The 13,682-nt window shown below is 46.5% G+C and overlaps 1 protein-coding gene across 2 annotated transcripts; it reads left to right on the top strand.

The window, feature by feature from the left end:
- The first annotated feature begins 662 nt into the window (after positions 1 to 662).
- SLC46A2 (solute carrier family 46 member 2) lies at positions 663 to 10,097 on the top strand. Of its 2 annotated transcripts, XM_034774802.1 has the most exons (5): positions 663 to 894; positions 1,422 to 2,633; positions 5,558 to 5,641; positions 8,158 to 8,314; positions 8,845 to 10,097. In XM_034774802.1, the coding sequence occupies exons 2-5, from the start codon at positions 1,556 to 1,558 to the stop codon at positions 8,900 to 8,902; spliced, it is 1,377 nt and encodes a 458-aa protein (XP_034630693.1). In that variant the 5' UTR covers positions 663 to 894; positions 1,422 to 1,555; the 3' UTR covers positions 8,903 to 10,097. The 2 variants fall into 2 exon arrangements, with proteins under 2 accessions (XP_034630693.1, XP_034630691.1); XM_034774800.1 differs by lacking the exon at positions 663 to 894 and having other exon boundaries at positions 911 to 2,633.
- Positions 10,098 to 13,682: the final 3,585 nt, after the last annotated feature.

The raw sequence follows: 13,682 nt of genomic DNA, 5'->3' as shown, positions 1-13,682 counted from the left end.
ATTTAAAGGGCCTGGGGCTCCAGCCCCTGCTAGGAGCCCAGGCCCTTTAAATTGCCCCCTGGGGAAGCTCGGCCTGCTGCGGCTCTGCGAGGGAGGGGCTGGGGGAGCCTCGGCCTCCCCAGCTGGGAGCTCAGGCGGGGGACAGGACAGTCCCGGAGGCTGGATGTGGCCCGCGGACTAGAGTTGTTTGTCCACCCACCCGCCCCTTTAACAGCCGGTTCTACACCAACGTCTAAATTTAACAACTGGTTCTTGTGAATCGGTGGGAACCGGCTCCAGCTCACCACTGGCCCTTCCCCCGCTCCCAGGATCAATGAGCATAGTGCTCCCACGGGGCCGACAGCAGCAGGGCCAAACCACTCCCTGCGTACAACTGCTCGGCCACACCTGCCGTCCCACCAGCCCAGCGCCGAGGCAGCAAAGAGGCAAGGGAGTCCTAGGCAGGCCCCGATGCCTCAGGGCAAAGAAAAGAGGGGGTGAGACATGGAGATGGAGTCAGTTTTTTTTCCCAGCAGCAGGAATAGAGCAAGGCCAGCAGTGTAGCCCTCGTGGGGGGTGATTTGATGGAAAGAGGCTGCTTTGGGAGATGGGTTGTGCAAGATCTTGCGAAAGCACAGCTCATAGCCTACGAGTCAGCCGCCCTTTTCCAGGGCCCTTGTCTCGGCCCCCAGGAGAACCCAGGGGGAGGGGGTGATGTTGCCACACATTTTCCAGTATGTGTCCTGTTACTCACCACGGCTACTAACTCCTCATCTCACTGGTTACTCAGCTAGTGTGGGAAGGGGGTTATTGCTAGACTCTGCTTTGTGTGTAAGCCAAGCATTCCCATCAGGAGTGTCCGCATTTGAGAAGCGCAGTGAGGCTGAATGCACACAGGAGTGGCTGTGGAGACAGGTCAGTGTAACAGCCTTGTTTGTTTGAATTTCCTACCTCCATTTGCTGGTCAAATTGTTGAAAAGGTTTTTTTGGGGAGGGGCGGTGGGAAGGAGCAGGGTAAACAGGTTCAAAAGCCACCAGCAACAAACAGGGGGTACATGAAAGGGACAACAGAGTGTGGTGGAGTAGGGGAGGGCTACTGTCCAGTGGCCTCAGTCCTCTCCACCACCCCCATAGGCAGACATCACTACTGCTTTGCTGTGATTTCTTTTGCATGCTTCAGCTCAGGGGTGGTGAAATATAAGCCACAACCAGGGGACATTCACTTCCTCATGTGAGACAGAAATTCCCCAAGGCAGGGCCATGTGACCTTTCTGAATGCACACCAGGAAGAGAGTGGAGGGTGTGCTCCATGCACACAAAAGCTTCCCGGGCACAGGCAGGACTGAGAGCAGAGTCATTTGCTGCACGGGGCTACGTGGGGCTGGAGGGGAGGTGCAGCCCGCGTTGCTCTCACACAACTCTGTTACATTACTAACTTGCAGACGGTAGCGACTTTTGGTTTTAAGACCAGAACTTCTGGACCTGCTGTCTCCAGCACAGCTCCCTGCCGCTCTTCTCTCCCTCCCCACCCACCTCCTTGCCAGTAGCCCCAAGGAAAGGTTCGGCAGCAGCCATCATGGTTGGAGGGATGGCGGTGAGGACCTGGATTGAGCCCGTGGTGGCTGGAGCCCAGGTAGCCAGCTCCTTTTACGACACAGGGCTGCTGCTAGTGGTGAAGAACTACTACAACCGGACCAACTCAACCTCCCCGGCGCACGTGCTTGAGGATCTGCAGCAGAAAGCGGTCTCGAACTTCTACATCATCTACAATTTGGTCTTGGGCCTGAGCCCCTTGTTGACGGCCTATGGCCTGACAAAGCTCGGCGACAAGAAGAACAGGAAGATCACCATTTGCTTACCTCTCCTCGGCTATCTGGTCTCCAGGTCTCTCCTGCTCCTCTTAATTCTGCTGGAGTGGCCTATTGAGGTGATGTACGGGGCGGCAGCCTTAAACGGTCTGACAGGCGGCTTCACCACCTACTGGGCTGGCGTCATGGCTCTGGGGGCTCTGGGCTCCTCTGAACACAGGAGGTCACTGCGGCTCATTGTTATTGAGCTGACCTATGGGATGGCGGGCTTCTTGGGCAGCATAGCATCTGGGCACATCTTCGTCCATTCCCACATAAGTTATCGACATGGCACTGTGCTAGTGGCCTCCAGCATTGCCTTCTATGCCTTCTGCTTCCTCTACAGCTTCTTTGTTCTGAAAGTCCCTACGCCTGAAGGCACCTGCCCAGCTTACACAGCTCACGGCAAACTCAAGGACATAGATCAGCCTGACAGCCAGCTACCGGAGGATGAAAGAACGGCAGGGAGTTCGGGCTCTTGTGAGGACGAGGGGCGCGCCCCCCTGGCACCATCAAAACTCATCATTGCAATGCTCTTCGTCGGGGCTGTCTTGTATGACCTAGCAGTTGTGGGAGCCATGGATGTGCTCCCACTGTTTTTGCTTAAGAAACCTTTAAACTGGGGCCCCGTGGAGATTGGCTACGGCAATGCTGCTGGCTACATGATCTTTATTACCAGTTTCCTGGGGGTTTTTGTGTTCTCCAAGTATTTAAGGGACACGACTATGATCATCATTGGGATACTGTCCTTCAGCGTCGGCATTCTCATCATGGCCTTTGTGCGATGGACATTCCTGTTCTATGTTGGTGAGTCGAACTGTGACATGATTGGTCACAGCCTCTGCAAGTGAGAATTACTGATCCCCGTGTACCCTGGGTGGCAGGCAGGCTGAGAAAAGGGACATGCTTAAGTGACATGCTTCAGCAGCAGTGTAAGGCTCTTTGCTGGTCACTTCAATGAAAACCTCAGAACAGGAAACACTGTGGGAGAGACACTTTCCAAAGAGGCTCTTCTAGCCCCAGTAAATTATTCACCCACACAAAATTCTCCTATTACATCAGGATTTAAAGATTAAAAAGGTCAACATGGTGACAGTGTAAGAAGCAATTTCCTCCTCCTCCTCCTATGTCCTCCCTCACACATACTTCATCTTTGCTGTCTCATTACAGGGTTGTCCCTACTTCCCCGGGGGGAGAAGGGACAGAAAGGCCAGCAAGAGCAGCCCCGTGACTTCCCACTCTGCTCCTCCTGAGATGGCAGCAAGGGGCCTGCTACCCCAGCAGCCACTTTGAGCCCAAGGTGCAAAATTCTGATCAGCTCTGAATTTTACCTAAGTGTGTGGGGCCTTAGCTCTTAGGTGTTGGGTCAGCCCTATCTTTTCCCCCCGTCTGTGCTGGATTAACAGTGCTAAACTTCATGTCACATGTTGGCTTCAAAGAGGGATTTGGGTGTTTTACCTATCGTGGTTTTTTTTATAAAATCATTCGTTTGAAAGACTAGTTAGTGCTGATAATTTTTCACTAGATCATATCCCAGATCTAAACTGCTGAAAGGCAGCTTTGCATAGGAGAAAAAACCCTTTTCAGCTATTAATACTAGTCAAACTTACTGTCTTGACTAGGGGTAATATTGATCCTTCTAAAGGAAAGGCCTGTGGATGAGAAGGAAGAAAGTTTTGGTTACCTTGGCAAAGATGAAATGGAGGCATCCTATGGACTGGACATGATTGGACAAAGTTTTGTTGTTGTTTAACAATAAGGGATAGCTATGGTTAGTGGGAAGCTTACTTGTCAACTAGAGCTACTGTAGCAGTTTAAAAGATTAGCATTAGGTATCCAAAATCCTGAACTTTAAGTAAGTAAGGCCATCTCTACACTACAGCCTATCCCGGCAAAATGTATGTTGCTCAGGGGTGTGAATATTCCACACACGTCCCTGAGTGACATAAGCATTCATGTGCACAGCGCTATTTTGGGGGGGAGAGCTTCTCCTGCTGACAGTTTGTCGCTCATAGAGGTGTTGTTTTTATGCCGATGGCAGAGCTCTCTCCCACCAGCCTAGAGCATCTTCACCACACACACTGCAGAGGCACAGATGTACTGTCAGAGCTGTGATGCTGTAGCGCTGTATGTATAGACATGGCCGAATTGGACAAGGTGGGTGAGGAATTATCTTTTATTGCACCAATTTCCGTTGGTGAGAGAGACAAGCTTTCAAGCCAGACAGAGCTCTTCTTCAGGTCTGGGAAAGGCGCGCCCAGCAGTCACGGCAAAAATGCCAGGTGGAACAGATTGTTTAGCGTAAGTAGTTAGCACATATTGTAAGGGACCATTCCATGTAGAGTAGCCCATTAACACCGCTTCAGTCATCAGACAAAAAGAGGGGGTTAGTCAGTGCCGTAACAAGGGCGAGGTGAGTGAGGCACTTGCCTTGGGCACGCAAAGGGGAGGGGCGCAGCTCTACCACAATCGGCGGAGGGTCCCTGAGTCCCTCTCGGAGAGAAGGACCCGCTGCCGAATTGCCACTGCCGCTTCATTCATTCTTCGGCAGCAATTCGGCGGCAGGTCCTTCTCTCTGAGAGGGACCCGCCGCCGAAGAGCCTGGAGCTGGCCCTTGCCTCGAGCGCAAAAATTCCTTGTTACGGCTCTGGGTTAGTGGGTCACAGGCATAAATGGACAAGGGCTAGACGGGGATAGACCAAGAAGGCCTCTTGACCCCCCGAGGGTAGAGAGGGAGGGTCTGGCTGAGTTTGGTGGTAGGAAGCAGTTGCTGCAGCATAGAATCTGTACCGTTTAGTGACAGTGAGCACCTGCAAGATTAAAGTTTGGTAAGCGTAGAGAGAAAGAGGCCTATACCATTCAGCTTAAGATCTCCGTGCTGAAGGACTGACAGGGACACAGTGCTAAGGGCGAGCAAAACAAAAACAAACCAAACCAAAACATAAGGTCTGTGTGATGCTGTTATACCCTGTATCAATGGAAGCTGAAAGTCCACTGAAAATTAGTCTTTCTGGAGACAAGGTGGAATAGTAAAGAGAAACAAAAGGGAATGGACTTTCTAAACAGCTTTGCTCATTCAACATAGAGACATGTTGGGGGAACAAGCTTTCAGGGGAATGGGGTAGGAAAAAGGGTACTTGGTTAAACGGCTTCCACCACCAACCTATAATCCTGCATCGTTTGTAAAATGTTATTTAATACTTGTATTGCTGTAGCCTCTGGGAGCCCCAGTCACATGGAGCAGGACCCCATTGTGCTAGGCACTGTACAAACAGAACAAAAAGCTGGGCCGTGCCCTAAAGAGTTTACAATCTAAGGCCCAACCAATAGCAGAGCCATCGCTTCCCTAGATAATACAATCCTCCTATAAAACATTCTGCCTGTGCATGAAGCTAGGGCCCTAAGAGCATGAGTCCTGCTGCTTGCCCTCTAGAGGAGTAACTCTCTTTGCTGACAGGTAGACTCCCCTCCACTCACTAGAATGGGACAATGACCTACCTGAGCACGAGGGTTATTTTTTAATATTGTGGAGGAAGTGAAACCAAGTCAAGCTGCTGCGACCGAAAGAACCATATTGCCCACAACACACAGTGAATCCTACAATTAACAGCTGTTGCCTGTGATTTGCTCCCCACCCCCAATCTGCAATTTATGGCCTCGCCCTAAGGGGCAGTAGGCTGCTGTTTTGACAACAGGTACTGATGAAAGCTACCTGTTTATTTGTGTTACAGCTCGGGCCATAATGCTGTTTGCTCTCATCCCCTTACCAACCATCAGATCTCTGTTATCCAAACATGTACAAGGATCGTCCTATGGTGAGTAACAAGATTTGTGGATGTGCTGGTGTGTGCAGTGTGTGTGTGTGTGTCTGTCAGGAAATGGGACAGAAACCCAATTATGGCTATTGCTCTCATTCACTGTCAGGTGGAAGAGCAGGTTGTGTGTCAAGTGCTGCTATCTGCTTAATAAAATCATAAACAATTAGAACTGGTAGAGCTGCAGTAGTGCAAATGCCCAGACCATCTCCAATGGCAAGGGGGGGGGGGGGGCTTTTTGAACAGATACTTTAACTTAATCAAACCTCCCCTCCCCCCCAGCTGTGTAGAAACAATTGAATACCTTAGAGTTTGAGCTGGTTGCATTATGAGATCTTAAAGGTGCTGAACTGTGCCCAAACCGGCCTAAAGGGAGGGGTTCCACTGAAGCCAACTCACCCTTTCTTTGCTCATGTACAGAGAGCCGCAAGGGCAGACTGCAGTTTGCCATAGCGGGGCTGCTTCTCCTTTCGGAAGTTTTGTCTGTCTACACTAGAAGGGTGCAGCCCCATCAGCACACCAGTGGCTGGCGACCAATGGCTGAAATTGGAGCCGGGTAGACCAGGCTCTAATCACAGCCCGGGACAAGGCTGAATGGTCATGCTAGATTCAGGCTCCATTTATAAAGGGCTAATTAATAGATAGTATGTGCAGTACAGTGATGAAACCACAGTTACAAGCAGATGTGGGATGCTAACAATTCACCATTTATTAAATGTTAAGCATTTATAAACGGATCCTTAACACACAGCGTGGCCAGCTACAATAATTCTTTGATCTCCATCCTTCAGCGAGCAGAGTTATCACGTCAGTCTTTGTCCTCCATCACAGTCAGCAGAAGCACAAGCTAGAACAAGGACATCTCATAATCGTGCTTCATGGCTGGGACCCTGTTAGCCGTTGCAGAATTTAAGTTTTCCATTTAAAAAATAGTTACATTTCTCACCCTCACAGTCATCAAGATAAAAACTTCCGCATGTGAAATAGTGAAATGTTGGCTTACAGAGGCTACAGCCAAGCCACAGTGAAACCACAGCTCTAAGGCAAATATTACTTGTACCTATTCATCATAATATGCTATTGCCTCTGAAACCTAGTGATGAGGATTTAAAATATCAACAATCAGCTAAACTGGGATAAGTTTTAATAGCACATCACTTCTCCCCCAGCCCCCAAGCAGCCTTCTGATTGTAATCACATTAATCCTTTCCTAGGAGGGTGTCACCTTTTGGCATTGTGGTAGCATATTTCAGAAGTTTGACCTGCATAATAATGCTTTGATCAGTTACCTGTTCCCCCCCCCCCCAACATTTTCTTCTCCTGTTTGATCCTGCAGGAAGGTTGTGGGTAGTTAGAGAGATCCAAATCACCACATTCAGATCTTATCCTAACTGCCATGGGCGTAGGCAGCTATGGGATTAAGTGAACACATAAGGAGAAGTCCTAGCAGCTAATTTCAACCAAAATGAAACTGTTCCAGGAGCATGTGGTGTTGAGGTTTTGCTTCAGGCCCCATCTCCAGTTATAAAGATGAATTTGCTTTTCATGAGTACTGATGACAGGGGCATTAGTAGAGTAAAGAAGAAAGCTCTAACACACACACACAAATGGCAACTACTTAAGGCCTTGGCTACACTTGCAGCTGTACAGCGCTGTGAGGTAAACCTGTCTTCGTTCAGCTGAGTAGGGAAAAGTGCTGCAGTCTATCCACACTGACAGCTGACAGCGCACTTGCAACATTTGCAGCTGTGTTGGGAGCAGTGCATTATGGGCTGCTATCCCAGCATTCATGTGGCTGCAACATGCTTTTCAAAACGGAGGGGTGGGGGTGGATTGTGACAGGGAGCGTGGGGGGAGAGTGAGTGCTTTTTGGAACATGTCAGCTCTCTATTTTGCAAGTTCCAAACTCCTGGCCCCCTGCTCATTCATTTACTCACTCAAAGCAGGCTGCAAACTGTTTGCTTTTCTCTGTGGTACAAGCTTTGAAACCGGCACTTCCGCATTCCTGCAGCTGATCACAACAATGGAGAGGATTGGCCACTTGACAAGGTGATTAGTACAGCGCTGCAAGCATTTACACTCACACCCGTGAGTTGTAGCCACTCCACTGCAGCTGTTATTCCTCTCGGAGATGTGGAGTACCTGCAGCAGTGTACCCAGGGAGATACAGAGCTGTAAGTGCCCTGCCAGTGTGGATGGGAAGTGAGTTACAGCGCTGTAACTTGCAAGTGTAGCCAAGGCCTTAGAAATGAGTTTTTGTTGATTCCTTAGCAGAGGTGGTCCACAACTACAGGAGAGGAGCTAAGACACCTTCTTAAGACTAGTAGTTCTGGCAGAAGAGTGGTCTTGTCTACAGGTTCCATGTTACCCAAAATGATATTTATTATGTGTCAAAGGGCCTGGCTCTAAATATGGATGTGGGGGGGAGGGATAGCTCAGTGGTTTCCACATATAGTGGTTTTCCTTTTTTCTTTGAGGCTCTGGCCGAGAGTAACTATTTATCTGCTTGTTTACAGGTAAGGTGTTTGTCTTGCTGCAACTATCTTTAGTGATCACTGGGGTAGTTACATCCACAGCCTTCAACAAGATCTATCAAAACATACTGGACTGGTTCAGCGGGTTCTGTTTCATTTTGTCTTGTGTCGCTGGCTGCTTAAGTATCATCCCCATCAGGTAAGGAGGGGGAAGGATCTTGTTTAAGGGATTTTTTTCCCCCCCCTTAAAGGACTTACAAAAGGAGGGTAGGGGGAAAATCAGATTACATGTCTAAAAACAAAGGTAGCCTGAGACTACTTGTTATTTTATTTTATTTTATTTTAATATACAAACAAACAAACAAGCAAGCAAGCATTGGAGCATTCCTGGATAGCGTTTATGGTGAGAGAATAGCTAGTGAAACTAGCATCATGTGCAAAAGAATGAAAACAGAGAGGAAGGATTTCTAGTCAGCCTGTTTTATACTTTGTTTAATACCTGAGATGCAGTTAGCTTACAGCGTGCGATTTCTGTGACCTAGTGCATGGCTAACAAGCATAAAAGTGACCGTGCAAATACTTGTGAGAAACCAGACAGAACGGTTAGCAATTTGAAATAAAACTTCTCCTGTTATGCCAAATTCCTACTAGACTAGTGATACCAGAACCCATCAAAGCTTCTAGCTTTTGAGCAGCTGTTCATTCTCATCCACATTTTATTTTCTGCAGCATTGTGGCCTACAAGCAACGCTCAAGATCTGGCTCCTTTGAAATCCTAGCAGAATGATGGCACGCCATTGCAAGTTTCAGCTCTGGGCATTATTGTCGGTTGGAGCACCTAACTGTACTACAGAGCTCAAGAGGACAGATGATGGAAGACAGCTCTTCGGGCCTGCCACACTAGTTTTAGTCACTATGGATTTAGGCTGAAATTAAACATGTTAGCTTAGGTGACAGCAGACAGGTATCCATGCCACAGACTGTTCTCATGGGTAGCCCATGGGCTGAGGCCAATAAGCATACCATCTCCCTCACCTGAGGGATTAGGAGCTTGTATTGCTGCTTCTGCGGTACAGAAGTGGTAGACAGTCCAGCAGCATTTGATTTCAAATTTATGCCAGTGGAGGGGATGACACCATCTTGGCTGATAGTCCAGAAAACTTTAGCGTGGTAACAGAGCTCCGCCCGGCCATAGAAATAACCACCTCCATTCAGCAGCACTGCCCGGAGGAATTTATGGACAGGCAAGAGGGAGGAACAATTGCTGCCAAGTCAGCCCTGGAAGGGAGGATTAGGTGCGTCAGAATAGGTACAGTTTACATAAGCTTAAAAATTTCCCTTAACCACCCTCCAATTTAATTTGCAAGGGGAGGGTAAGGCATAGAAAGAGAAGAGGGATATAAAAAGGGGCAAACTCCTTTATACAAGGAAGCCCCTTTTCAGAGCGATGCTGACCTGAAGGGAAGATACAGAGCTCGATCCTTTGTTTTGTCACTCTAAAGATGATTGCAAGCCCTTCAGGGCCTGAACTGTCTTATTCTGTGTTTGTAGAACAGCCTACCCCTTCTCTCTCCCCCCTTTCCCCACCCCCACCCCACTGTAAACCTATTAATCATCTTGAGAAACCACAACACTTTTTATAAGCTGGATCATAGTCAGACCATCAGGGACTGTTGTACAAGACCAGTACAGACACAGGTTCTGCACCTGCAATGAAGTGGGAGTAGAGCTCATGCATGATACTCTTAGAGCGTACTGTAGATGCAAAATTAAAGTTGTTATTTCAGCAGCAGCCACTGACTATTAACTGTGTTAAACTAGTTCTGAAAGGCACGAGGACCCAGAAATCCCAATATGTAGAATTTAGCAATTCAACTGACTTCCATGTATAAAAAGTAAATAAGTTGTAAATCAATGCATCAATAAAGAATTACTGAACAGGTGTATGTGCTAAATGCTTTGACACCGTGCTGTTGGAGAGCACATCTGCAGGACATTGGCAGAGGATTTCTGAATCCTGTTATTTAACACCAGCCCCACCAAACCAACATATCCATGCAGTCTAGTGGCAGCGGCGGCGGCGGCGGGGGGGGGGGGGGAGGGAGGAGAGAAGAGGAAGAGGAGTGGTCCCTGACAGATGAGGAGTAATATTCAAAGTGATCCTGCCATGAAGCAGTGAGACCATCATGAGGAAGTTATGTGAACTAGACCCTAGAAATCCCCACAACCTGAGGATTAAGAAAATGTCCTGCTGTTTACTTTATCTGCACTATGCTGAGACCCCGAAACTGTGCATAACCAACCTTTCCTTATGAGGACAGTCAAGATGCCAGACTAGGCTGCAGGAGCCCTGGGGTCAAGACCTGGCTCTGACACACCCTGCACAAATCTCTCCCCTACAGAGAGAGAACATCTCATTCTCCCCATTTTATAAATGGAAAACCGAGGCACAGCAATACTGCAAGGATAAATGTGTAAGTGAGGAGCTCGCACTCTGGGGAGGCGTACTACAACGCTGTAGGTGTAAACAGCTGAGTTGTCATACACACACACACACACCCCCTGAAAGAGGGAGTATCAAAAGCACAAGTTTCACCACCATAGAGAAAGACAGGGCAGTAAATACATGAGCAAAACAAGTACAAGGGCATGCATCATACTGTAGATGTGATAAAGACTACACAAAATGAAACTATTAGGTAAAGAAATCATCCTTTAATACATTTATTGGTCCATTCCTTTAAATTAATTGAGGTAAAGAAACAGTGTCTTTAAAAAAAATGTACACACTAATAATTATCAAGCATTACAAAGAGTTTACCTCAAAGTGTTTTTATCAATACTAGTTCCATAGTAACAATGCACAGAGTAGGTTTATACAGAGCTAAATGAAAAGGAACAGAAACATGCCAGCACCTGAAATCAAAGACATTTAATATCCTGTGAGCTTAACAAGAAAAGCAAAAAAAAAAGTTAAATTTGGTGGGAGTGTAAAAACAAAAACCACTCCAATCTGTACATCATCCACTAGCTAATTCACACACAACGACAAGTCTTCACAGCTTTCATTTTGGTTTATCCTGGTATGGGAGGTGATGTGAGGGTGACCAGAGTATGAAAAAACAAACAAGTTTCTAGAAACTGATTTTACAAAAGTCAAAAATACAGTACACTGGTTGGGCACCTAGGCAGCAACATTTCCATTCATGGTGTCATGCGCTGAGCGACAAAAGGGATGGATTCCTAAAAATACGCTGGCAGAAGTTAAATTTCATGGCAACATCGACTTGCCTCATGGCGTAAACTCCCCTGAATGTTAAAGGGAGCCATGAGTGGAGGCACATAGGAAGTAGAATGAACAGGACAATATTGTCCAATCTCCACCCACAAAAGAGATGAAATACTGTAGATCGTTCGTGGTTGCATAACAAAACCCAGCATCACCTAGTTGTATGCTGTGTGGGTGACTGGCTCAGATCCTGCAATTGGTGTAGGTAGAACCTTGTCCCCATGACAACTATTGACCTAAGTGTCTCACTGTACCACTCAGTGTAGGTTTAGGGCCTCAGCTATCCAGGGCCAGGAGGACGTAAGCACCCTTGATTTTTATATTTTTTGGTGTTATAGTTTAAGCAAGAAGGAGTTATTCAAAAAGCTATGATTTTGATAAGCACTGTCTGCCTTAACCCCAAACTAATACTGTTAATTGTGACTATTTCTATATATCAAATACCTCCTGCCAAAACTATAGTGTCGAGCAGGTATTAATCAATAATGATTCCTTCCAACCAAAATTTTAAAAAAGTGACAAAAATACATCTAATATCAATATTTATTTAAACCTTCATATATCCCAAAAAGACCAAAATATTCTGGAGGTGCCCAGTTTCACATTATCAGAAATGTATTTGGCAAATACTAGTAATTTTTCCCCTGCAAAAAAAAGAGTTATTTCCCTTCTTGAATGACCTTCAATTGTTTATAGTAAAAAAAGCTGGTTAAAACCAAAAAGGAAGAAGACTGTCTCCCTACCTTGTAGTGTTTAAGGCGGCTGAACAAACAGCTTGTTAAATAAAACTCAGAATCTGTGCCCACAGTTTTGCACACACAAACACTGGGTCAAAAGCACCACCCATTGAAGACAAAGTTTCCGTTTAATATTCTGCAGCCCATTTTCTTTTAATTTTGCATCATTTCTTGAGTTAAATGGGTAAACTGGATTAAGGCCCCAATCCTGCAAACATACACAAATCGTCCCACTGAATTGAACTGAACCCTTCACATACGTAACTATTTGCAGGACCAAGTCCTAAATAAGTGTGGACAGGCTATGCAAAAACATCACCACAGAGCTCCCTCTACAACACTGCCAGTTCTACCTGTAGACCCTCCATAGGGCCTTCCATTTATACCAATGTGTGTGCAGTGGTTTAGTGATGCAGACAAAGGTTTGTGATGGAGGCCATCAAGTTGCACTTGGCACTGAAGCCATATTTGAAGCCATGTTTCCAGAGGTGAAAGGCCAATGCAGTAACTCATTAATGGATAAACTGCACATTCACACAACCTAAACCCTTGCTGAGCTTTTCCTAGTTTTGTTTTTTCTTTCCACCTCCTTTCCTCCCTCTATCACAACCATCACATTTTGTGATAACACCAAAATGATTTTGTCAAGGAACTTAAGTATAAACATACCACAAATTTACCCTCTGGTAACTACCAGTAGTAAAGGAAAGAGCTGACTGCTTTACGAAATGGAGCAGACCTGGAGTGCTTTCGTTTTAAATGATTACTTGAGAAGGCCATAATTTTGTGTTTTCTTAAGTCTCCCAAGTTTATTGCATCAGTGAAATCCTGATGAGAGAACATACATACATACACCCCTTTTTAGATTATATATAAAAATCAGAGCTAAACAGTGCTTGCCTGAATGTGCTGGTGCCATTTCAAGAGAGTCACAACTTTCCAAATTGCACACCTACCAGAAGTGATGGAGAGACAGCAAGAAATTGCACACGCCTTGGGTCAGTGTGCACCACAGGGCAGCTGTGGAGCAAGATCTGTTAAAAGGAAATGCACGACACTTTAAAGCTGTGGATGGGCCCAAGCCACAGAAAGTTCATCTCTGTGGAGTGCCTATCTGCTGTTTGGGTTGATCAGAGTTTGGCCCCATATTGGAGAGACTCAATTTTTGAGTCAGATCAATCTCCATATACAGAAAAAGGCCCATTGGGATGCACTAAACGATGCTTAAACATCTATTAAAGGGGGAAAAAGAGTGGAACAAAGTTACTCTTTCAGTGGATTTCTGCTCAGTATTTGTGAAAGGCTTGCTTTTCTACAGTCACACAAATTAGTGAGACTATTTACACACTGCCAAACTTGGGCCCTAAGAGATAGCCACACATATACCATGAACTGCAAAAGAATTTTAAACCTGCATTTAAAGGGGTAGGATCTGATGCAGCATAAACAGGAACAAGTCACTTGTGACAACGGAATTCAGCCCTGAAAACACTTGTCATTTTGTAAGTCAGTTGGGCTACTCTGTGCTAACAACACGCTGC

This window comes from Trachemys scripta, chromosome 6, assembly GCF_013100865.1.
Source record: "Trachemys scripta elegans isolate TJP31775 chromosome 6, CAS_Tse_1.0, whole genome shotgun sequence".
In the NCBI taxonomy this organism is placed as follows: domain Eukaryota; kingdom Metazoa; phylum Chordata; order Testudines; family Emydidae; genus Trachemys; species Trachemys scripta.
Note: the sequence above shows the minus strand (reverse complement) of the source record. Positions and strands in the feature narration are given on the sequence as shown.

What these genes read in the sequence shown, in the direction of transcription:
- SLC46A2 (XM_034774802.1), top strand. Translation starts at nt 1,556, where the DNA reads ATGGTTGGAGGGATGGCGGTGAGGACCTGGATTGAGCCCGTGGTGGCT. An exon ending in TGTACAAGGATCGTCCTATG is followed by an intron (nt 5,642 to 8,157) that starts GTGAGTAACAAG and finishes GCTTGTTTACAG; the next exon opens with GTAAGGTGTTTGTCTTGCTG. An exon ending in TTAAGTATCATCCCCATCAG is followed by an intron (nt 8,315 to 8,844) that starts GTAAGGAGGGGG and finishes TATTTTCTGCAG; the next exon opens with CATTGTGGCCTACAAGCAAC.